The sequence below is a fragment of the Dreissena polymorpha genome, chromosome 14 (genome assembly GCF_020536995.1).
Source record: "Dreissena polymorpha isolate Duluth1 chromosome 14, UMN_Dpol_1.0, whole genome shotgun sequence".
NCBI classification, from domain to species: domain Eukaryota; kingdom Metazoa; phylum Mollusca; class Bivalvia; order Myida; family Dreissenidae; genus Dreissena; species Dreissena polymorpha.
In genome coordinates, this window is record NC_068368.1 from 15515180 (window position 1) to 15542554 (window position 27375).

General features: G+C 35.2%; 1 protein-coding gene across 4 annotated transcripts in view; it reads right to left on the reverse strand.

The window, feature by feature from the left end:
* Positions 1 to 1659: 1659 nt before the first annotated feature.
* LOC127857523 (protein mono-ADP-ribosyltransferase PARP14-like) overlaps positions 1660 to 27375 on the reverse strand; it is a 28949-nt gene continuing 3233 nt past the window's right edge. Inside the window, exons 2-11 of one of the 4 annotated variants that reach the window (XM_052393934.1) lie at positions 23590 to 23690; positions 22161 to 22340; positions 20162 to 20373; positions 18428 to 18541; positions 17539 to 17814; positions 16991 to 17163; positions 15972 to 16081; positions 14114 to 14325; positions 9240 to 9831; positions 1660 to 8934 (exon numbers count right to left, since the gene is read on the reverse strand). In XM_052393934.1, coding sequence (XP_052249894.1) covers positions 8261 to 8934; positions 9240 to 9831; positions 14114 to 14325; positions 15972 to 16081; positions 16991 to 17163; positions 17539 to 17814; positions 18428 to 18541; positions 20162 to 20373; positions 22161 to 22340; positions 23590 to 23680 — 2634 coding nt within the window. In that variant the 5' untranslated portion in view covers positions 23681 to 23690 and the 3' untranslated portion in view covers positions 1660 to 8260. Of the gene's footprint in view, positions 8935 to 9239; positions 9832 to 14113; positions 14326 to 15971; positions 16082 to 16990; positions 17164 to 17538; positions 17815 to 18427; positions 18542 to 20161; positions 20374 to 22160; positions 22341 to 23589; positions 23716 to 27375 lie in introns of all 4 variants that reach the window. The other 3 variants (XM_052393936.1, XM_052393933.1, XM_052393935.1) reach the window with 3 other exon arrangements.

Genomic DNA, 27375 nt, shown 5'->3' on the forward strand with positions numbered 1-27375 from the left:
TATCGATTAATTTTTGTATTTCAGTTGTTCATCTGCACAAGATTGAGTAAATGCACTAACCAGTAAAAGGAGTCTTTTCACGTTTTGGTAAATTGACAAAATTAAAAACAGTTGTTTCATATTCGCAAATTTTCGTTTTTGTTATGATATTTGTGAGGACACATTAATACTGAACATTAACCATGCTCTAAATAGCCATTATATGCATCTTTTGACGATTTAAAAACCTGCAAATTATAAATCGCTGCAACGCGAAAAGATTGAATAATTTTGAGAGTTCTGTTGTTGGCGTAATATTTTGTGGAACTACGAGGATTGCTTATATAAAGTATATAATACATCATTGATTGCATGCGCACGGATGGCCGAGTGTTTCATTTTTACTCCAGGACTCCAGGGGTCAGTGGTTCGAGCCCTGTTGCGGGTTCCTTTTTGTCTTTTGTAAAATATTATTGATTTTGTACTTGAGCTTTCTAGATCCAATGTTTACATATATCAATATAAAGAATTTTATGACAAACTTCAAAACATGCACAAATCTGTGAAATGGCCCCGTTAAAATCAAGTCGCCACCAGAAGTAATTATTCATATGAATTACACAGAAGAACAAGAGCTGTGTTTGTTATACACAATGCCCCCTTCTGTGCCACTTTGAAGCCATATATTTGACCTTTGACTTTGGAGGAAGACCTTGACCTTTCTCCACTCAAAATGTGCAGCTCCATGAGATACACATGCATGCCAAATATCAAGTTGCTATCATCAATATTGCAAAAGTTATTACCAAGGTAAAAGTATTGGGACAGACACACACATATATTGACAGACAGACACATACGATGACAGACAGACACATACAATGACAGACAGGCAGACAGACAGACAGGCAGGCCAAAATTAATATACCCCCGATCATTCGATCCGGGGGCATAAAAACAAACGATAACGGTTCATCATTAAGCTGGATTTGGTAAAAGCCAAAATCCATGCCTTTACAATAACCTACAAATAAAGGTTCTTCAACTGTTCAAATTGGAGAGAAATTTGCTAACCAGTTAAAGTGTACAGTTTAATTCACAAAAATAAAGGCCCAGTCGGCATTAACCGGGGCTCCGCCTAGGCATTACCGGCGACGACCGAGGTTAAACCGAGGCGTTGCCGTAGCTCTGCCGGGTTCTGATGCCGGTATAGCCCCGGTGAGTGCCGGTGGAGTCACAGTATACCGGGGCTCCGCCGGGACGCTGCCGACTTTCACCGGGGCTCCACCTGGGCATTACCGGCGTCTACCGACAAAAGTGAGACTTGGGCTTAAGATTTATATTCTACAGTTTAAAAATGACAAGGGTCGTGATTCTGCTAAAATTGGTAGAAGCCATAATTCATTCCTTCACGTTATTTACAGATGAAGGGCAAACAGTTATGAAAGTTTGAGCGAACTCCGCCATGTACTTAAACGGAAGTGAGGAAACTTAACTGTGATGGCAATATATTCTAGAGCGGCAAATTACGCGTGGTTACATTCGTCAACATAATTTATCATCTTATGGCCATCCACCAGCTGCAAGTAATTTAGAGTCATTATTTTATTTCCGTTTACGTCCAACGATTTTCAACTCTGCGCGTAATAAGCATTCATATGATATAATGAAATCATCACATAATAAACGACTCTGTTTAATGCAATGTTATTTTCATCACATACACATTAACACTCAAATGGCTATTTTAAACTGCTGATCAAATATCAAAGATACATGCATATATATTAAGTCTATACATATGAAATCGACCATCCGAGCATTCATGAAAATACAACGGCGAAATAAAATACGATTGTCTTTAATGAAGTGACTGTTTCTACTTAATTCTTCATTCGAACATAAAACAAGAAAATTACATAGTAAAAATATACAACGAATGTCTATCTTAAAAAAGAAAAAAAACACTTTGTGTGCGATAAAATCATTATCCCGATTGTTGAATGGAACTGAAGACCCGGTTAGACAAAAGTCTATAGAAGTGATATGTCAAATAAAATGGGATTATACGAATATAAAATAGGTTTAAGTTTGCACTTGTGATACAGTCCAACGGGTCGTGATCATAAGATCCCGAAACAGCGAGTGGGTATGTAGAAAAAAGGTTTGTATTAATCAATAATGTAAAATCTAGATCAACTCAAAAAGACTGTTTAAAGAAACATGGACGGACTGAATTCTCACGATATGCTACATGCATCAAAATGTCGCGGCAGAAAAACAAATAAGTTGTAGGTATTGAAAATACGGGTCGGTTGGTAAACTTAATTACAATTTTAGCTTACATTAAAAAATAATGACAAGGTGGAAATATCTGTTCAAGCGAAGCTCAACAAACTTGAAAGTGTGAACTAATTGTGTAATATATTTACAAAGATTATACACAATAAACTTTCCATAAACTGAAAAATACCGACAATACAAAATTACATACATTAAACGTAATACCGTATTCAGGTTATTTGAAAAGAACAATTTAAGATTCAATACTTTTAAAATATTGATCCAATAAAAAAGTCTCTTAAAACTCCTTTTAATTTACATGTATCTTGATTGACAACAGTCCACACAATTCCTGGCTCAAGGTTTTATCGTTTGTAAATAGCATAATATGGCTATGTTTCAATAACGCAATAATTTTTTAGGAATAACATTCGAACCGAGTGTCGGAATATTAATCTGATACGAATGTCAAGCCTAGTGCACGAATATTTCGTATTGACAAATAATAAAACATAAAATAAAATGGAAATAATGAATAAATAATTAGTTTGTGTTATTCTATTAAACAAGGAATCATTTCTGTCATTCATTTAAGACTATTGCATGTATGAATAAACATGAGGACCATGGTGGCCATAGGTTGCTCACCTGAGTTTTAACGTTAAGCAAGGGTTGTTAACGTTTTTTGTGAAAAGAAAGGGTTTGTTGTTTCGGCAGATATATACATATATGCGTTATAAGTAGTTGTGTGTGTTTATATTTTTATAATAAACATTTGTTACCTGTTGCAACAAAACTATGTTTTGAATAAAAGTAATATGAGGACAGTTATTTAATAATGTACGTCAGCAAAATAAAACGGAAGTACTTTTTTTCACAAATTGTTGTCAAGTTTTGAGATCATGCGATAAACATCTCAGCATCTTTGGATGTTATAGGGGATGACCTGTTACAACCTGTTTTTGCAAGAACAGCTTTAGATACCGAAAACAACTGTATTTTATCAATAGATTAATAGTTTATGAAATAGATTTTGCATAATTAAATACAATATGTTAAATGGTACTCATACACTTTATAAGTCCGTTATAAACAAGTAAATGAGTATGGGAATATGCACTAGAAATTCATCATTGGTCTTCTTTTAAGGTACAAAACATCACTTTACCTATCTCATAGTTACAAATGTTTGCAAATATAGAAGTAAACACAAACAAGACATTGGAAAAATTATCACCTCAAAACAACTATTTGTAACTTAAATGCACAACAAATCTGTAGCACAAATACATGCAAAAACAACTGCCAAAACAAGTTATTTTAACCAAACAGTTTGTGGGCTTCTTAAAAGATGTGATATAATATTGTTGTTTTTTTACTACCAAATTGTTTACATTTTTTACATAGTGTTTTTAAACAACTGGAACAATTTTCAGACTCACCGTTCAATGATATTTCAAATTGAAACAATAAAAACATGTTAAAATTACAAATCCTTGATAACCACACACAAACTACTGACTGACTAAAAACTGTAAGCCTTAAACCTTTCAAGTTGTAATCTCATCTTATGAATGGTGTCCATCTGACATCAAGACAAAGGTCTTGGGAGTGCCCCGTTAATTGGGACCAATTTCCAATGAGTGTTACACAAATGGTCTTTAAAAAGGCACAAATAAACACTATTGTATTGGAAGACTGCAAGCACATGTATAAATGAGCTTTATAGAGAGAATGATAAGTGAATGGATGGTCAAATAACATTCATATGTAACAATTCTTGTTGTTTTATTGGTTTTTTACCACTATGTTGAATTTCTGCAAAAGATAAAGATAACAATCTGAATTAATAACAATAATTAATTTAAGTAATGCAATAAGTGCTCAAACGGGCACCCGAAAACAAAAACGAATCCGTGGGTCAAAAAAATACCCGCGGATCCAGGTCAACGTTTCTGCGAACGATACCGGTTCGGGTCCCAAGCTACGAAGAACAAAATTACATGTTAAACGTGTAGTCAGATCATCTTTTTTAAACAAGTGAATTAAAATAACATCCTTTATATTAAGCAGTGTTGTTATTACAAATAGTCATAAATGAATAGAAGTGACGCACCAAAAGCATTTACGTCGAGTTTCATTTGTTATTCACGTCCCAAAATGGCGACGTTAAAAAACGAAACATGTATTGTAAAATATATCGACTTCAAAGTAGAAAAGGCAGTTAGAGCTTACAGTGAAAGTTATTTTGGCTTCACTCCTCAAAATAAGACAAGCTTTTTTTTCTTGACAGGTTGTTTTTCCTATAAATGCACTATTGATCGCCATTCCAAGTTATACCAACATTTGTTGATTAAGTTCAACAGCGTTGTGTAAACCTAATAGTTATATGCAGTTCAGTATTTCAGTCATAATTAATTAAATCAAAACAATAACAAATATAATATTCTAAACAATATACTTGACAAACAGTTAAATATTTAAGAACGCTAAAACGTGCTATGACAATAAATGTAGTTTTATTTTAATTACCTTATGTTTTATCTGACCCGACCCGAATTTTCTCGGGTATTTAAATTTTGACCCGCCGACCCGACCCGAAGAATATTTTTGACCCGTGTGAGCCCTAAATGCAATATTATAATTAAATATTTGGGTTGTTGTTAATGGGTCTGAATCCATGACAAGTATCATCATTTTCATCATCTTCATCATCATCATCATCATCATCATCATCATCATCATCATCATCATCATCATCATCATCATCATAATTGTGCACCAACATCCTCATTACAACTAGAGTGTTAACATGGTTTTAATATGGTCATATAAGGAAAACTGCAACTTCCCTGGCGGCCCTGGCCAAACTGCCCCATTTTCAAACTCAGCTGAGCTATCATGAGACCAAATATTCGGACCACGTTCCACGAAGATTACACTATAAATGTGATTTCTAATGCGTTAACAAGGTTTTACTATATCCATATAAGGATAACTGCCCGCCCCCTGTCGGCCATGTTTTTCAACGGACCGGAACCATTTCCAAGTTCTGCCGAGCTATCATTAGAATGAATGTTCTGACCAAGTTTCACGAAGATTGGACTATAAATGTGACTTCTAGAGTGTTAACGAGGTTTTACTATAAGAAAAACTTTTCCGCCCACTGGTGGTCATGTTTTTTCAACGGACCGGAACCATTTTCGATCCGGGGGCATAAAAAGTTATGAAAATTTGTTTTTTTATTTTTTGACCTTTGACCTTGAAGGTTGACCTTGACCTTTCACCACTCAAAATGTGCAGCTCCACAGAATTAAAAAAACAAATGAAAATATATCAACATATATTTTAATGCACAGCGCATACATGTTAAGATGTTGCATTTTTTAAAACCATTATGTAAATGCTTAACATATCTAATAGACATACGCCAATCCCTACAGGCAAAATTTAGAGTATAGTAGGAGAATACTATTACCAGCACTTAACTTTCAATTCCTTAAATATCGATCTCGTTTGCTTTCTTAATTTGGACCGAGGACAAATAACCGGAATAGATGAGCGGGCTTACATACTAAAATTCTGTTTCCAACTATAGACTAATACCGATTTTTTAATGTATTATTCTATAACTTTCCAAACAAATATTGTTGTATACTTGGTAAACAAAACCGTGATAAATGTCAAGAAAATAACACACACTTAATACAGTTTCAATATTTAAGAACAATCAACAAATTTAAGTTTGACTTATTGTCAGCAAGTGACTTATAATTTCGCTAAATTAATAGTCTGCAGTAGTAATTTACATAATAAAGGCAATTTATAGAAATAAGAAATATACAGTTTTACAACCTGTAAATAAATGACATTACAATTTCCAGGGACCTATACATTTGTTTGTATAGGTCCCTGCAATTTCATACAAAGGTTCATTAACGATATTCAACTGTTTCAGCATACCGAACATAAAAAAACAACAAATTTGGCAATGTCAAGAAAACATATTTTCAACGTGTAAGTAAAGCAATTAAATGATTGTACAATCTTTAAGCGCAATACCTAAAACCAACTTAAATTTTTGAGCGAACAATTTATTTGTTTTAATAACAGTATATTTTACCCGACACGGTAACAACTCGGAGAGATAACCACATCATTCCTGTAACTTAGTATAAATTGGTGTTGTAATAAAGAATCAATGACTATTTTACTCCAAAATTATACCTTCACTTATGTTTTTATGCCCCCGGATCGACAGATCGGGGGTATATTGTTTTTGGCCTGTCTTTCTGTCTATATATATATATAGTAATCAAGTGGCAAAAAAAGCTTAGTGCTCTTAAGCGCTCACATGTGACCACAGGGAATTTAACTGTATTATTCAGTAAGTATTCAAAAGACTTTAAAATAGACTAACAATGATTTTTCAAACAAACCAAAATCATTTTAATTATTAGATATAATAAAAACTGATCTGTTTTTTGGTCTTACATTTAATTAAATTACATTGGATAATAGGGCAATAGAAATAGTCTAGAAAATTATAAATAAACTGTTTGACAAGATAGGAGTTGTATCTTCAGCTTCGCGTGCATTTGAGAATCTTTGTTCGTGTTTTAAATATGAAATATCTGTTTTACTTTATTGGTGAGCAAGTTATTATGTGTTTGAATATAAAGGTTTATAATATGATTATTTTCTAAAGGAGATATGAATTCTGAAACTGTACATGTATATGTCCTGTGGTTACAGTAATTGATAATACAAATTTTCTGACTCGTAAAAGTTGTGGAAGTTTGGAGAAATACGATTGTAAAGTAGTGCTTTGGTTGACAGTCGAGCTCCAGTAAGAGCACTGCATAGCGGGTGCTAACGTTTGGCTGTGCGTGCAGTTTTGAATAAATGAAAGCTTGTCATATATTTATGTTTTATATTAGAGGTCACAGTGACCTTGACCTAGTGACTCAAAAATGGGTGTGGTGTGTAGAACTCATAAAGGTGCATCTACATATGAAGTTTCACAGTTGTAGGTGGAAGCACTTAGATTGTAGAGCTTATGTTAAAGTTTTATATAAGAGGCCAAAGTGACCTTGATATTTGACCTAGTGACCCAAAAATGGGTGTGGCGTGTAGAACTCCTCAAGGTGCAGCTACATATGAAGTTTCAAAGTTGTAGGTGGAAGCACTTTGATTTTAGGGGCAATGTTAAGGTTTTAGCACGATGTGGACAGCGGACGAGCTGGCTATGACAATACCTCGGGTTTTCTTCAAAAAACAGCCGAGCTAATAAGTTACAGGATGATCTTTGTTTGTCTTGTCATATAAATTAGTTATGTACATTTTGAGGATTTGTTAAATAAAAAAAATGTTTTATATATGTTTTAACTAAATTATATGTTTCTCTTTAAACAAGATGTTCTGACAGAGATTAAACAACTAATATTACCTCCAGAGTATTCACAATAGTTTTCCTTCATTTGACAAATGACCTTGTTTTTGAGCCCACTTAACATTGGGATAAATGTTTTGACGAAGTTTCATTACCTTTAAGCATTAAATGGGACCTCTGGAATAATTTAATTAAATTAGACCAAGCAAATTATCACCAATTTTATGAAGCCATGTTTATCAGTTTTGAACTCAGCTCACTGAGAAAAATGTTAGAGTTCTGACATTTTCATTAAAATAGGCGATAAATGTGGTTTCTACAGTGTTCACAAGCATTTTTTCTGTTATTTGATCAAGTGACCTAGTTTATACCCAACGTGACCAATTTTTAAACAGAAACGGACAACAGGCGATCCTAAAAGCTTGCCATGAGCACGTTGTGTTCAAGTGAGCTTAAAAGAATAACAATTATCTAGAATGTATATGTATCAAAATATATACGCAACTTTGAAATAATAAAATGAAAACAAATTGAAATTATACATTAATTTTTATGAATACACACATTTAGTAATTTTTTATACAAACAATGTCCATTTTGTAAAAATTAATCCTCAAAAATTTGAACATTTCCTTTGGACACTGGCGGAGTTGACGTTGAACCATCCAGTGATCCATTTCCAGATGTACCTTGATTATCAGTATGAAGTGTTGAAGACTGTTTTGGTCGTGAATTGACTGGTAGCATGTCATCCTCATCAGAAAATTCTCCGGCCTCATTGTATCCTTCACCACCAGTTGCACCACTACTTGCATGATAATGACGCCCTTCTCTTGGTATTGAGTCCTGGGTTTTAACTCTTGCTGCGTCATTTCCTTTTGGAGGTGAAGTACACAAGTCTTTTTTTTTGTATTTACTCTTTCTGTCAATACTTCCGTAGCTTCCGCTGAAACAAGCATTAGCAGTTGTGTGTTGTTGTGTGTGTCTGTCATCTGTGTTGCTACTCGCCAAATGTTCAGGAGTGGTCTGTCCCTTTTCAGCATCTTTCCAATGGCTTTTACTTGCTGATGATGAAGTTTTACTTACATTATGCTCATGATTCTTGCTGGCGACATCAAATACTCTTACAAGTGACCTGGTTACAAGGTCATTGTTATTGACCAGATGAATTTCCTTCATACTTGATTTTCTTCCAGATATGTTGTCAACAAAATTGGCAAGTGCTTGTAGGAGAGCTATCGCACATTTCTGCAGCTTGTTTTCGTTTGTTTGCAACTGGCCTTAAATAAAAGTTTTAAGAGTTTACTTTAAAGTTGTAACAAAAGATTTTTAATGTAAACCAAAATAAAAGTTTCAAAGAGCTATTTTAAGTTAAGTATCGCAGTCCGGTATGAGAACTGATGTTTTTATCTATAATGAAAGATGAGATATTTTAAATGGTAAACCTAATAAAAACAAGAAAATTACTTGAACTTATATCCCCACCAAATAAAGTTTGTGACAGACGGTCAGACTGACAACGCCAATTCTATATCCTTCTGGCTTTGGCAAAGGATTATTACATGCAAATACAACACAGTTTTACCTGTTGAAAACAGTGGAACAGCAATCCGTTTAAAATTCCATTCATGTGCCTTTTTCAGCAAATTATAAACCCAATCCCTGTAGTTCTTCTGCTCCGTGTTCCCCACATCTATGAGTTTGTCAGCAACAACAAAGACAATATTTCCCACTTTCAAATTGCCTGGTTTACAACTTAATATATCACCTTGTTTAAATGAATTTGCTTTTTGGAATTTCTTTTTAATCTTTTCTTGAAAATCATATCCACCAGCCTTTTTCAACACCTCATCAACGAAACCGCTGAATTTCATATCCGGTCCTATTCCACATACAAGGGCATCAATATGTGAACTCCTAGTAATGTCACCTTTGAATATCTTCACAGTTAAGTCCTTGTTAAGGATGTACTTTTGTGCAATGCCTCCCCATCTAAATTTTTCATCTTCCAGTTTCTTAACTTCACAAGTAATAGGAAGACCATCAATAAGTAGTTGTGATTCACTGGCAACTGGTGAGCCATGAACTTGACTTTTGTTGCTTCCATGATCGCCATTCCAAACCTGGCCTCCTCGCTGACCCCTGCCTCTACCTCTCCTATTCCATTGTTGATGACTCTAAATTAACATGAGAAATTCAATACCTTATTAATGAGTGTCATCAAAACATTATTTCGCCAAAATTTTTACAAGAAACAAGCAAATTTGTGGAATTGATATCTCCCGAATAATCAGTGTTAATGGCAGGGTGCAAATCCCTTGATATATGGTCAAGAAAGGCCCACGTTCTAACTTGGCCTTAAGATCATCTCCATAAAACTTCTGACCAAGTTTGGTGAAGATCGGATGTAAACTACTTGAATTAGAGAGCGGAAACCATGCTGAATGTTAAAAAACGCACTAAGTGACCCTGTGACCTAGTTTTGTGCCCGGAATGGCCCATGTTCAATCTTGTCCTAGAGATCATTTAGATAAAACTTGTGACCAAGTTTGATAAGGATTGGATGAAAACTACTTGAATTAGAGAGCGGACAACATGGTGAGGTTTGAAATGCTATAAGATACCCCGTGACCTAGTTTTTGACCCGGCATGACCCATATTCAAACTTGACCTAGACATCATCTAGATACAACTTCTGACCAAGTTTGGTGAAGATTGGATGAAAACTACTTGAATTAGAGAGTGGACAACATTGTGATGTTTAAAACGCCCCAAACTTCGTTTGTGGGGGTATAATAACTCTTATTTAAGAAAATCTAGGGTTATGGTTTTAAGCATGGCATATCTCCTCATTGATCAATACACCAAAGTTTCATGATGAAATATTGTATGTTATCTGAGAATTGAACTGAAAAGGAAAATAAATCGTATTATAGGACGTTTAGGGTTATGATTCTTGTGCAAAGCACTTCTTCTAATTGATATCTGAACACCAAAACAAAATTATTTTGATATTTATGCCCCCCTTCAAAGAAGAGGGGGTATATTGTTTTGCACATGTGGGTCCGTCAGTCGGTCCACCGAATGGTTTCTGGATGATAACTCAAAAACGCTTACGTCTAGGATCATGAAACTTCATAGGTACATTGATCATGACTCGCAGATGACCCCTATTGATTTTCAGGTCACTAGGTCAAAGGTCAAGGTCACGGTGACTCAAACCAGTAAAATGGTTTCCGGATGATAACTCAATAACGCTTACGCCTAGGATCATGAAACTTGATAGTTACATTGATCATGACTATCAGATGACCCCTATTGATTTTCAGGTCACTAGGTCAAAGGTCAAGGTGACTTGACACAGGAAAATGGTTTCTGGAAGATAACTCAAGAATGCTTACGCCTAGGATCATGAAACTTCATAGGTACATTGATCATAACTCGCAGATGACTCCTATTGATTTTCAGGTCACTAGGTCAAAGGTCAAGGTCACTGTGACTCGACACAGTAAAATGGTTTCCGGATGATAACTCAAGAACGCTTAAACCTAAGGTCATGAAACTTCATAGGTACATTAATCATGACTTGCAGATGACCCCTATTAATTTTCAGGTCACTAGGTCAAAGGTCAAGGTCACAGTGACTCGAACCAGTAAAATGGTTTCTGGATGATAACTCAAGAACGCTTACGCCTAGGATCATGAAACTGCATAGGTACATTGATCATGACAAGCAGATGACCCCTATTGATTTTCAGGTCACAAGGTCAAAGGTCAAGGTGACAAAAACCAGTCAAATGGTTTCCGGATGATAAATCAAGAACGCTTACACCTAGGATCATAAAACTTCATAGGTACATTGATCATGACTCGAAGATAACCCCTATTGACTTTCAGGTCACTAGGTCAAAGGTCAAGGTCACGGTGACTTGACACAGTTAAATGGTTTCCGGATGATAACTCAAGAAAGCTTACGCCTAAAATGATGAAACTTCATAGGTACATTGATCATGACTCTCAGATGACCCCTATTGATTTTCAGGTCACTAGGTCAAAGGTCAAGGTCACAGTGACAAAAAACGTATTCACACAATTGCTGCCACTACAACTGACAGCCCATATGGGGGGCATGCATGTTTTACAAACAGCCCTTGTTTATATAGTTTCTGAGATAGTGTACTGACAAGTTTGAGACAGACGGACAGACTGGCGGCCAACACCAAAGTTATATCCTTCAGCTGTGGGCGGGGGGTTAACAAAACAAAGGGGCCATCGTGGCTCTTAAGTGTTTATCTGGCTTAATTGACACCAATTAATTGGTAATCTAATTTTTTGGAGCCACTTGACATACATTCAAACATGGCTTTTATATTGTTAAGATAAACAGCCGCCCAAGTTTCACCAAGACTAGGACATATTTGTGAACTTAAGAGTTGCAACAAGTTATTTTTAAGATTTGACAGGCTGACCTTGTTTTTGGAAACACTTTACCAAGATTCAAACTTGGCCTTTATATTGCAAAGATGAACAAGGGACAAAATTGTCACAAAACCAGGTTTTCAATTTGAAAAAAAAGTCTGATAAAGGGAGACAACTCAAACTGAACTAATTGTTTATAATTAGCCCCCTTAGTTTCAAATAAATCTATTTTTAGTCATGGCGACCTTGACCTTGGAGATATTGACGTAATTCTTTCGTGCGACACACATCCAATGATGGTGAACAAATGTGCCAAATGATTTTAAAATCTCACAATGAATGACATGGTTATGGCCTGGACAAGCTCATTTATGGCCGTTTTTGACCTTTGAACTCAAAGTGTGACCTTGACCTTGGAGATGTCGACGTAATTCTTTCGCACGACACACCGTCTTATGATGGTGAACAAATGTGCCAAATGATTTTAAAATCTCTCAATGAACGAGATAGTTATGGCACAGACAAGCTCATTTATGGCAAGTTTTGACCTTTGAACTCAAAGTGTGGCCATGTCCTTTGAGATATCCACATAATTCTTTCGCGTGACAAATCGTCCAATGATGGTGAACATATTGATTTTAAAATCTCACAATGAACAACAAAGTTATTACCTGGACAAGCATTTTACCTTTGAACTCCAAGTGTGACCATGACCTTGGAGATATCGACGCAATTCTGGTGGACAAATGTACTAAGTCTTTTCAAAATCTAATGATAAATGACATAGTTATGGTACTAACAAACATTCTGTTAAAAACGCACTTAGTGACCCCGTGACCTAGTTTTTGACCCGGCATGACCAATATTCAACTAGACCTAGACATCATCTAGATACAACTTGTGACCAAGTTTGGTGAAGATCCGATGAAATTTTGGGACAGACCGACAGACAGACAGACCGACAAAGTGACTCCTATATACTATATAATATAGCGGCAGCCCCCAATTCCAATGGTAATGGGGGTATAAAAAATCCAGATGCTGAGAGATGCGAAATAACTTGGGAAACATAAACAGTACCACTCCATTCAAATGCATACATACATTTAAAGCATAATTGGTATATTATATTTATTACTTCTAAAACGTATTTTAATTATATGTGCTAGATGATCGTACTAAGTCAAGCCAGTTGTCAAGAACTTCAAATTCAATTTTTGCCACTAAAGAGAACTTTTCCATTTATGTCAGTTATTGTAAAATTGCCAGAAACATTGTCACCTTGATCACTGGTGCTAGATTTACAGGCAACGAGCATGACACATTTTTTCCACACGGTGATTAAATTTTGCTCTATGTACACACGTTATGCGTGCTACATCAATTCTCAATGTGTTGCACTTTGAGATTAGTTCTTATACAAGAAACTGTCGGAGACGGGTGATGCTCCCCAAAGGTTTTTTTTGTCACAATATTGCACTATATATTCAGATAAAAGGAAATGTCTTGAGGGCACAGTAGTTGGGGGGACAAGATTTTTTAAAGAAAATTTCAAAGGGCCATAACTCTGTGAAAAATCATCCGACTAGAACCCACTGATAATATGCACATCTCCTCTTGGTAGTGAAGCTTCTCATTAAGTTTCATTGAATTCCGGTCATTAGTTGCTTAGAAATAGCCCCGACAAAAATTGTGCACGTACGGACACACGGACGGACAGACGAAGCGGCGACTATATGCTCCCCCCAAAATTTAGCATAAAAATACCAGATAAATGATGAAGATAAGATTTGACGGTCGTATGTTTGCAAGCTCATACAACACACCACCATAATGACATCTTATCAAGCCGTTGACTCCACAAAATAATAAATGTATGGTAACCTTTGGTTTTAATACATAATAGATAATAAGTACAAACTATATAAAACGCCAGTGAAAGTATATAAGTCAGTCATCTTATGTAAAACAATAAGGCTTTTTGTCTGTCAAATTTGCAATTCAAAATCCAACACAAATGATGAAATATAAATAACTTACGGCTAAATGGTCAGGTACAGTCTTTCGCTGGTCTATTAATTCAGGATTTTTGTCATAGTTCTCAACAGACTTCTTCACCAGGTCAAGAATTTCCTTGTCTATATCAACAATGTGCAATGCCTTGGGCAGTTTGCTTCCATGAATCTGACTGTATTCTGCTGCAGCTCTTACATACATATCGGCACACAACTTTTTTGGTACCGCGTATATACCTGTTATATAGAATCAATTAAATAAACAATATGGCAATAAGGCTATATGTCGCTCACATGAGAAATGTAGAAACTAATCTGTTACGTGTACATTGTGTGATGTTTATTTAATAAATGATGTTTTATTTATGTGTTCATAGTCTGTATTACTCACACTTAATGTGGTCTGAGCAAGAAAAAGAACAAATTTAAGTGTATATCAACAAGTAAAACACGAGTAACCCCTGTAGTTGGACCACCAGAGGCATGATTTAGATTACAACAAACGTAGTAGAGGACAACCATTCTATGTCACACACCGAATATTAAATCCCTAGCCTTTGAGGCTCCAGGGAATATGATTGATGTTTAACGTTATTAACTGTATAAAGTTACATAAATCATGTTTCCCCTTCGGCATAGCAAGTTTTGACCCATGGGAGCATGATTTGAACTAACTTATTAGAAAACCACTATAAAATGTTAAATTTCAAATAACCTCTGTGCCCTGCGGTTTCAGATCTTCAAATTTGTCAATTATATGTACATATAAGGAAAAGAACAAACTCCTAGGACGGCACTAACTTTGTACCCAGAGCCAGAGGTATGATTTGAACAAACACAGGAGAAAACCAACATACAATGTTTAACACCATTTATCAAACTCCTGACCCTAGTGGTTTCTGTGAACAATATTTAAAGTTATTTACTATATGTGTTTTTATCAATCGTGTGATTTTTGGTCGTGGCCAGTCATGACTCAAGGGGCATTATTTGAATAAATTTGGTAGAACACCACCATATGGCACGATAACACAAGCACAATATCGAAACCCTCGACATTGTGGTTTCAGAGAAAAAAAACGAAAACAAATAAGGAAAACAAGTAATGTTAGGTAATTTGCTATATTATTTAATAAATCATTTGACCCCTGATGCCTGGCAATTTTATCACAGGGGCTTGACTGACACTGAGTAAGTAGAGGATCTTAAGACAATGTTGCACTCACTTACAAATTAGACCTTTTACCGTTAAGTGTGAATTTGACCTTAAAGGCAGGGAGACGGGTGTTTAACCGGACACATTGACTCCGCTTGGTGGTCATTTTATTGATGTTTTTTATCTGCTGCATGAACGACAAAACTACAGTCAAGTTGAGTCATGTCTGACATACTTAAACATTTGGTCTCTCAGTGTCACCTTTACCTAAGAAGTAGAGAGAAGGGTGTTACACACAAAAATTGTATTATGATGGCTTACATTTATACTAAGTCAGATTTAAATTTCACGATAGATGACATAGTTATATTCCTTACAAGCGCGGACGCACGCAGGCAAATACGCTCCACCATTATGACTGCTATATCGAGCTTTTCTCAAGGGGCTTGACAATATAAAGTGCATCATAAAAATCAATATGAATCATATGATTGCTGTGTGATTCAATTCAAAAGCAGTGAAGATTTTTTTTCTCAATACAAATAAATTACCATCACTCTTATCCTTGAATCCATAAAAATCATCTCAAGTAGATAAATCATTAAATTAATATAATGGATGGTTGTATGCATCAATTTAGCTAATGTAGTATATTCTTAAGTTCATATAACTTGTAGTCGCCTCAATTAATTCTTAATATGTAAAGTAGTGTATTTCTGGTTCTTACCGGCACTTATGGCAGGCATGGCAACAGTTTTGTAGCCTTTTCTGTCGCAGGTTTCCAAGACGTTTTTTATTGTGTCATACAAGTCATCCAGACAGCAAATCTTGTCATCTCTGAATTAATATTTTATCAAATAAGTGCATACCAGTTAGAAAGTAGGTGTGTATTCAAAATTATAATAAGATTGTACCCGATAGTTCATAAGACAAAACCACACAACTATCTCACTTAAACTTTTCAATAACTCAAAGTGAATTTGAGAGCAGAATGTAAATAAATGAAGTTCCAACTACATCTGCGTCATCCTGTATGAAATGAAATAATGTATGCATTATTGTTGAGCACTGATCTATAACAAGAGCACCGCATAATGGGTGCCACTCAGAATTGTTTGTTTTTTTAGAGGTCACAGTGACCTTGACCTTTGACCTAGTGACCCAAATTGGGTGTGGCGCGTAGAACTCATCCATGTGATCTACATATGAAGTTTCAAAGTTGTAGGTGGAAGTGCTTTGATTTTAGAGGCAATGTTAAGGTTTTTATTAAAGTTTTATATAAGAGGTCACAGTGACCTTGAACTTTGACCTAGTGACCCAAAAATAGGTGTGGCGTGAAGAACTTATCAAGGTGCATCTACATATGAAGTTTCAAAGTTGTAGGTGGATGCACTTTGATTTTAGAGCCAATGTTAAGGTTTTAGCACGACGCCTACGGCGGACGTAGGACGAGCTGGCTTTGACAATAGGTTGGGGTTTTTCCAAAAAACAGCCTCGCTAAAAAACACATTTTGTCATAATAAAGCAGGAGCCCATACGATTTCTGAGCATCAGAACTCCAAATTATTGCTGATGAGCAATAAACAATTATACAATGATACATAATAAACCATGACTCAAAATTATTTTAGCTTAGGATATCTTACATAAAAACTGTTTATAAAATGCTATTACTTTCTGATTATGATCTGTTCGTAAGAGAATACCATTAATTAGTCAAATTATTTTAATAAAAGTTAAACACACCTGTATTTGCTGTCATACCATTGTGGTCCAACAGCGTGTATCACTCCCCGGTATTTCAGCTTACCAGCAGTGGTCACAATGTTCCTCGTTACAGGCAACAGACCCTTAGGTAATTTGCTAATTTTGCGCTTACTTTCTCTGTCTAAATCACACCCTGCTGCTTCAGAAATCACCTAAACAAGTAAAATCAAGTTTAATGTAAAGCATCTAATGTTAATTGTTATCTTATTATTTTTACCCCCAAAAATTCATGTTAAATCTTAAATAAGAACATTTTATGATTTTTATGAACATATCGTTATGCCCTCAAACAGAAAATTCAGTATTTAGTTATTAAAATGATTACATCACCATTGAACCATTGCTTTCTTGTTTCGTTTATTTGCAAACGTGAAAAAGATTTGCTCTTGGCTATTTACAAAGTAAATCTAAATTATGGCCAAGACATTAATATATATATAAATAATGAAAGTTACTACATAACAATATTTATTTGGTAAAGTACATGACCTTTTTTTCACTCCATGGTACCAACACAATGGTCTCACCTTAGCAACACCTCCTCCGTGATCCATATTATCATTGGCAGCATTGACGATGGCGTCCACTGGAAGATTCAATATTGAGCCCCTGTACACATGTAACGTCAAAGTCCCTGAGAAACGTTTCACAAATGCATCAGACCTAGGGTTTGCAGACGGTTGCGGAGAAGGACCACATTCCATATATTCATAGTCATGATCATCACCAGAACTACTTGCCTGAAACAATGTCACATTTCGACCGAATGAACGAGTTGGGTCTTTATCATTGAGCTCTGTTATCTGAAAGTTATAAATAAATAGCCCCCTCTATATAATATATATTATATTTATTTTCTATTGACCTTACTGCTATTTTTTATTTTTTAATGATTGGATACTTCTTTCTCTTAAATCATGTTAATTTATAAGAATGATTAATATGAAATTTATTCAGACTCAAAATATCTGCCTATCAGAAGAACAGGTATCACCAAACGAAGACAATAAACATGTATGTCCTTTAAAGTGTCGTTGTTCTTGCCTTAGACAAATTCTAAATGTTCCAATAAATATGCAAATGCTTAATGACATTAAGAAGTTATAAAATTGAAAAGACCTTTAATCAGGTGTTCAAATTAAAGCTTCAAATTTCGAATTTTACTGAACTGTTGACTTCATTCCTGTTGATGCTACTGCAAACAGGAGTGACACAAGTAATAAATTGTATGGTGTCCTTCTAGCAATGAGGAGACCCATAGTTTGAACCCAACTCTGGAAGCGCTCTAAACACCCAATACTAGTTCTAGACAACAGACTTGAGTTAAAGTAAGACATAGACCTTTTCAGCAAAATTTAAAGGGGAGTGTCAGTGTGATGAGAGATGTTTCATTTTAAATACAGAAAAAAAGCTGACCTTAAGATCAGGATACAAATGACTGCCTGCATCAGAAGGATTTCTACCTTCAGCCTGGTCGCTTGGTGTGTATTTGTTTGGTGTACCGCCAGTCTTGATGATGCCTAGCTCACGCTGTAAGAAACATAATACAGTTCTAAAATCTGGCAGTAACAACTCATATGGTAGCACTTAAAGTGTGGTTTTGACTTCTTTTGTCCTGTCAAAAGGAAATTATATTAATAAATATCATTAATTTTCATTGGCAATTTTAGACCGGGCAACGGGGCGATTTGCTCTAATTTTTCAAAGATCGCGCACATTTTCAGCCTGTAGGCGAGAAAATTTGCACACTCAATAAGCCTTTATTTATCTTTAAAGGTGCTTAACTCTTCTTCGTCTATTTGTGACAGGAACACAGAATGTCAAAGGGAATAAACTCCATTCCCCTGGCTCTATAATTTCCTTTGTGGCAAAATTCTTCTATTTATGGCTATTTTTAAGTTTTAATGAAGAACAAGTTGTAGCCAAATAGAATTTTCTTTAGCCAAATACGCCCAAATAGGTCAATTTGTAGCCATGGGCTAATTTGGTGAATGGCAGAGAAAAGCAGATTAATACAATTTTAAAACATTCATTTATAAGCACACATGGGTTTACAAGAAATTCATTTAGAAAACCATTTTGATGTGACTCGTGATGTTTACAGCAAAAAATTGAAGACGATTTTGATTTTTAAGACGAGGATAACCAATCAGTAAATGTTTATTTTTTTATCATTTGAATGATACAGAAATACAACTTGTGATGTTAACGGCAGAAAATTGAAGACGATTTTGATTTTGAAGAAGAGGATAACCAATCAGTAAATGATTATTTTTTATTATTTGAAAGATACATAAATATATAGTAAAAACATATTTTCATTTTTTTGGTAGTCAGTGCAATCCCATAAAAAGAATGCTGATATATTTATGTACCATAGTATTTCACTGACCTGACAATATGGGATAACATTTAAAGTAAAACAATTTAACATTATAAATAAAATGTACAAAAAGCTGTCTCAGGACACCTTACTTTGTCATTAAGCATAAAACATGAGATTTTAAATGAAATATTGAAGTTCGGACTTTTTACGAAAGTATGCGCTTATGAACCAGATTAAACTGGTAATTTTTAAATACAACAAGATGTGTTTGCGAAACACATTGTCCCCCATATATCTAACCTTTGACCTTGAAGGATGACCTTGACATTTAACCATTCAAAATGTGCAGCTCCATGAGATACACATGCATGCCAAATATCAACTTTCTATCTTCAATATTGCAAAAGTTATGTCAAATGTTGAAGTTTGGTGCAAACAAACAAACCAACAAACAGACAGGGCAAAAACAATGTCCCAAAATGGCATATTCCTGCTAAAATGCTAGACAATATTATGAAGAGTGATATGTGATAAGTACATGATGAGAGGAGACATGTTGCTGATTTCCGTTGAAAATCTGTAGTACAAGTACACACAATTAATTGAATAGCTGAAGAAGCTACAATGATATGTAAACTGAAAACTAAATATATTTATAGTCTTCACTTTATTTAGCTTTATTGTAGCTGGCATAAGAAGTTTAAACTGAGATTTATGAATTATTAAATTCTAATTACACTTGAATATTGTGTTCATTTGTAAGCAAATGTTTTTATTAAACAACATATTTAAACACTCTAGTTAACACACAAACACAAACTTACCTCCAATTTAATTACTGCTTTGTCATTTCCTGGCCAGAAAAAGACTTGTACAATTTTCTTCACAATGTCTGGACGATACAAGACAAGTTCTTTCTGTTCAGCACCATCCTGTCGTTTCTCCTCTGAACGCATGAGCTCTGCCAACTTTGCAAAGGCATCACTTGGAACAGTTACTTCCCTTTCTTTAATCATTTTCAGTTTATTATCCAGATCTGTTGAATAAATGTATTGCTTAGTATCGACAACTGTCGTCTTTATTTTTACAAGTGTTCAACTTATAACTTTGTTTATTTACAATCTCTTATTTTTATTGTTAATACAAGTAATTTTCACAACAACAAAAATAAAGTTGTATATAAAGTGCAATAAAATTATATATGGTATTCTCGCTCCAGGTTCCTGTTTGCTTAATTACATAACACATATACAATACTGAAGTGTGTCCCAATAATAAGAGCTTATCATACTTAGGATGTGCACAGTAAGGTGAATGAGCTTTAGTACTGCTCCACTGTCATAGTCTGGATTGATCATTAATTTCTTAAATTTTGTATTCGTTGTAAAGAAGGTCTTCAATTCCCATATGAAAAAAGCTGCTGCAATGGTTAACCCACTAGATATGGGGCAATCCATTTATTATCCCCACGTTTTTCGGAGAAAAAGTGGGGATATTGTATTCATGTGCGTCTGTCCGTCCATCCTGGCCACCTGCTCCTCCTACACTATCAGCACTAGAACCTTGAAACTTACATACATGGTAGCTATGAGCATATGTGCCACGGTGACAGTGACGGAATTTTTATCTGAACCCTGGGTCAAAAGTTATGGGGGTTGGGGCGGGGCCGGGTCAGAGATTTTCACGCAGTTTTTTATGTTATTTTACATTAACTTCTTCATTTCTGCACCGATTTACTTCAAATTGATACTGAGCCTCTCTTATGACAATAAGGTCAATCTCAACCATGCATGGCCCCATTACCAACCCTTGGGCGCCCCGGCCACATAGGCCAAGCCCACCCAAAATTGCCTTTTACTATAATTTCTTCGTTTCTACACGGATTTACTTCAAATTGATACTGAACCTCTCTTATGACAATACAGTCAATCTCAGCTATGCATGTCCCCATTACCAACCTTAGGGCATCCCGCCCACATAGGCCAAGCCCACCCAAAATTGCCATTTACTATAATTTCTTCATTTCTACACCGATTCACTTCAAATTGATACTGAGCCTCTCTTATGACAATACGGTCAATCTCAGCTATGCATGGCCCTATTACCAACCCTGGGGCGCCCCGCCCACATAGGCCACACCCACCCAAAATTGCCTTTTATTATAATTTCTTCATTTCTACACCGATTCACTTCAAATTCATACTGAACCTCTCTTATGACAATACAGTTAATCTCAACTATGCATGGCCCCATTATCAACCCTGAGGCGCTCCGCCCGTATAGGCCACGCCAACCCAAAATTGCCTTTTACTATAATTTCTTCATTTCTACACCGATTCACTTAATTGATACTGAACCTCTTTTATGACAATACAGTCAATCTCAACTATGCATGGCGCCATTACCAACCTTAGGGGCGCCCCGCCCACATAGGCCACACCCACCCAAAATGGCCCTTTATTATAATTTCTTCATTTGTACACCAATTCACTTCAAATTGATACTGAACCTCTCTTATGACAATACAGTTAATCTCAACTATGCATGGCCCCATTACCAACCCTGGGGTGCCCCGCCCACATAGGCCACGCCAACCCAAAATTGCCCTTAAATATCATATCTTCATTTCTACACTGATTCACTTCTAATTAATACTGAACTTTTCTCATGACAATACGGTCAATCTCAACTATGCATGGACCCATTACCAACCATGGGGCGCCCCTGGGTCAAACATGCGGCATGGGAATACGCGTCGGCCTCTGCCGTGCCATTTCTAGTTACAACTGAAAACAGTTATAATATACAAAAAAAAAACACTACCCTTAATCAGTGGATCAACTCTTGCCCTTTTCTTCTGTACGCTTTGAATGAGGAGCTTTAGGCCAGGTCCTTGGGGGGGATGACATTTTACCAACCCAACCAACGAAATCTCTTTGAGTTCTTCCTTAAAGAACAGCTTGAGAATGGCTGCATCCTTGCTGTCATATTCCTTGATCAACACTGAAAATTGACCTCTTAAAGTTGAATATCAACAGCTAATACAGAGTTATCTTTTCATATTTATATTTTCTCTTAACAATTAATAATTGAATGTTTGATGAAAACATAATTATGTCTCATTTGTATAAACCCTGATCAAAATGTGTCTTTGCATAACTATAACAAGTAATGCCTACACACTAATTTTTCGTACTTAATATAACAAACTCCTAAGCAAATGCACCTTATTGATAATTGATCTGTTCAGTAGTGTTGTTAATATCTAACTGGTAAGTGGGGGGCCAAGTTTAAATTGCACAGAAATTGTTAAATTGTTTAAATAAATACACAGGGAAATAAACGTGCACATTTTCTGTGAAAAGAATCTAACATGTTAATCCTAATTATTATCTTTAGTAGTACTTTGCATTGTTATTTTTTAAGAAATATAATTCATTTTGGGATTTATATTTCTCAGTGTCTCCGTTTTTTCCCCAGTATTTTTGTTCTTAACGTTTTTTCCCCAGTATTTTTGTTCTTAAATTTAGTTATTATTATCACCTCATTATAGTTTGGTGCAAAAAGTGATATTTAGCATTTTTGAAGATATGTTTACATTTTAGGGAAATATTGTTGATTTACCCTTTTTAAGGGAGAATGTTAATTAAAAAGGATAATGTGTAAACTATGATCTTTAAAAGTATTTTAAGTCTCTATAATTTTTTTTTTTTAAAGACAATTTCACTGAAAACACTCATCTGTTAGATCTCTAGGCTCGATCATTTATGCAACTTCATAAAAGTGGGGTCCATAAAATTTAAGCCTGCTTCAATTTTGATAGATTGCATATGACTGTCTCGTTATGATTTGCATAAATTTATTGCAATCTAATGTACACATTTTAAAGTTTTTAATACATATTAAGGAAAAGCACTTCTTAATAAACTTCATTTTATTGATTTTTTGCTAAATGAGAGACGGCGTTTGTCAATTGCTATTTGGGAATTCTGGTGATCTATTTCCTAATGTCAATAAGAAATCACACCACAAATCTGTTTTTGTTTGTTTGTCAAATTCTATACCAAAAATAATTTGCTAATTGCTTTTTTCACTAATAAGTGAAAATCAAATAACCTTTGCAAATGGGCATGATGATCAATTTTCACAATGCAAATGTCTTGTTGTAATAAGCCATTGTCATCAATAGGTAACCTTCAATAGATTAGCATCTGCTTAGTTGATAGTTGATAGTTGAAAGCAATTTACAAACCGGTTTCATCTGTTTCACCAAGAGAATCAGCTTCCTTTGAACCAACAGCTGGATCTCCTTCATCATCAAATACGGGAACATTTCCCGCCATTGTTTGCAACCTGAATTAAACACTAAAACAATATTCTGAAAATATTGAAACACAACTGCTGGAGATGAAAAGTGTGCTGAACAAACAATTTTTTATATCATTAAATATAAATAAAAAAATATGAATTGCTTAGTTTCAATAACCTTCACTTAATATAGCAAATACAATTAAAATATTACCATTTACAGGCAATTTATATTAAATAATAAAGATGTAAAATTGATCAAGTTTGAATTCTAATATAAAATGGACTACAGCAAAAAGACTTACACTGGATTTTTTTTAAGAACCAATGTACATTTGGCGACGAAAAAGCTGTCACATTATATTTCTTCCAAATCAAATACCATATACCATTATGTGTACGCCACTTAGTGAATAAAATGGGACAGCATTGTTTGTACATATTAGATGTGTGTTTCCAAAGTTGTGGAAATCTAGATAACATCTGTTAAAACTAGGAAATTTATACATTTAAATTTTGTTTATACCATTTTTAACATGGCATGATACATTCCACATATTAAAGGCACAATTTTATGTTGTTGCTTCTTAAATATAAGTTATATAAGTTATGCATATATATATATATATAAGTTCTAGATTATAAAGATCATAAGATTGTAGCTTAGCTTCCAGTGTGTTTTTTATTATCCCCCGCCAGAGGCGGAGGGATATTGTTTTGGCGTTGTCCGTCCATCAGTCCGTCCATCCGGCACTTTTGTGTCCGGAGCCATATCTTGGAAGTGCTTTGGCGGATTTCATTGAAACTTCGTATGAGTATATATATGCATAAGAGGATGATGCACGCCAAATGGCATTGTACACCATCTGTTAAAAACAGAGTTATGGCCCTTTGTATCTTGAAAAAATGCTTTTTACTATAGGCACTTTTGTGTCCGGAGCCATATCTTGGAAGTGCTTTGGCGGATTTCATTGAAACTTGGTATGAGTATATATATGCACAAGAGGATGATGCATGCCAAATGGCATTGTATACCATCTGTTAAAAACAGAGTTATGGCCCTTTGTATCTTGAAAAAATGCTTTTTACTATAGGCACTTTTGTGTCCGAAGCCATATCTTGGAAGTGCTTTGGTGGATTTCATTGAAACTTGGTATGAGTATATATCCCCTGCCAGAGGCAGAGGGATATTGTTTTGGCGTTGTCCGGCTGTCCGTCCGTCCGTCACTTTTGTGTCCGGAGCCATATCTTGGAAGTGCTTTGGCATATTTCATTGAAACTTCGTATGAGTACATATAAGCATAAGAGGATGATTCATGCCAAATGGCATTGTACACCATCTGTTAAAACCAGAGTTATGGCCCTTTGTATCTTGAAAAAATGCTTTTTACTATAGGCACTTTTGTGTCCGGGGCCATATCTTTTTTAACATAACAGTTGTTGTGATCACTCTGCAACACTCTGAAAATTGAGTGTATATAAACATTGAATGTTTTTGTGGAAAACGCACGACTTATTAATTCACCTAAATAAATTTTGAAGGCTCAAGAACCTTCCTCTGTCTAAGTTTTGAGTTATTGTCCTCCGTCCGTCCATCTGTCAGTATGTTCATCCGTCCGATTTGCACCCATCCTCAAACAAAGCATATGTTGCGGGGGATATCAATTCTACGAATTTGCTTGTTTCATTTAAATTTGGGTCCGGTATGGGGACCAATTCCCAATGGGAAAAAAGTATATATTTTTCCCAAATGGGACCTAAAAATTCCCAATTAAAGGTTGACCAAAAAAGATTTTTTTATAATAAGTATTCATCATCATCATCATGTAAATTATCTCCAAATCCAGCTTTATATGTTGAATTTCATGAAATATTATATTCAAATCACTTTTATTATCAATTTTAAATATACGTAAGCATAAAATAAACAAAGTTAATTTCCCAATTTTAGTCAAAAAGATGCATTTTTTCCCAATCCAAAGGGCCCCAGTCCCATTCCCTAAAAGGTGAAAAAAACACTGGGCCTTCAGACCTTCAAGAAGACATTTTCAGACCAAATTATAATTAACACGTTTGTGTTGTTTGACATGCGGAAATATCACTATTGTTACGTGCACAAACACATTGCACAAATTGTCTCCAAGGTAGCAAATTAAAACTGTAAGAAAAAAAATTAATATGAAAGAAAAGGATGCTATTAAATGAAAATTTTTGTGTTGCTAGAAATAATTTCCAGTTATGCAAAAGCAATTGGTGCAAATGAAAAACAATAAAAGGCCCAAAGTCGCTCACCTGTGATAATAAGATATTTTTGGGACAAATCTTCTGACCAGGTTTCATGAAGATCGGAAAATAAATGTGGCCTCTAGAGTTTTTAACAAGGTTTTAATATAGCCATATTAGGAAAAATGCCCCGCCCCGTGGCAGCCATGTTTTTCAACCAACCGGCATCATTTTCAAGCAAACATAATTATTTTCAAACTCATCCAACATATCATTGAGACCAATCTTCTGACAAAATTTCATGAAGATTGGACAATAAATGTGGCCTCTAGAGTGTTAACAAGGTTTTACTATAGCCATATAAGGAAAAATGACCCACCCCCTGGCGGCCATGTTTTTCAACCAACCCGCATCATTTTCGAACTCGTCCAAGATATTATTGGGATGAATCTTCTGACCAAATTTCAGGAAGAGTGGAAATAAATGTGGCCTCTAGTGTGTTAACAAGATTTTACTTTAGCCATATATAGCCATATAAGAAAAAATGCCCTGCCCCTTGGCAGCCATGTTTTTCAAGCAAAGGATACCATTTTTGAACTCATCCAAGATATCATTGGGACAATCTTCTGAGCAAGTTTCAAGAAAATGGCCCCGCCCCCTGGCGGCCATGTTTTTTCACCGATCTGGACCATTTTCGAACTCGTCTGAGATATCAAAGAAACCAATGTTTTGACCAATGTTTCATGATGATTGGGCAAAAATTGTGACTTCTAGAGTGTTCACAAGGTTTCTCTAAAGTCATATATGGAATACATGCCACGCCCCTTGGTGGCCATGTTTTTCAAAGGATCGGAACCTTTTTTGAACTCAACCAACATATCATTTAGACAAACATTTTGACAAAGTGACATGAAGATTGGGCATCAAATGTGACTTCTACAGTGTTCACAAGGATTTTCTTTTTTTTTACCTATAGTGACCTAGTTTTTAAATCAGCATGACCCAATTTCGCACTCAGTCGAGGTATCAATGGGACAAATCTTCCGACCAAGTTTCATGAAGATCAGACAATAAATGTGGCCTCTAGAGTGTTCACAAGGCAAAATGTTGACGCCGCACGACAGACCACGGACAAAAAGCGATCACAAAAGCTCACCATGAGCACGCTGTGCTGAGGTGAGCTAAAAACTGTAAGCTGGATAAATACATAATGTAGTCTAAGTAGAAGTATTACAACTTTCAGCTCAAATGATTTTCCTGGTGTAAGCTGTTCAATTATGTACAAGTAATGAAGTATGCTCACAGTCAGAAGAAAAATAAGTTGCTTATTGGTTTGATATATATCAATGTCTTCTAGAGTTTAAGAGAGACAACAATACCAAGCAGAATTTGTCTTCCACCTCTCCTTTCAGAATATTATTTCTGAACATAAATGTAACTGGTATGTTTTAATAAGCTTTCTTGATGCAATTAATAGGAATGTTACACCTTACGAACCAGTCCGTTT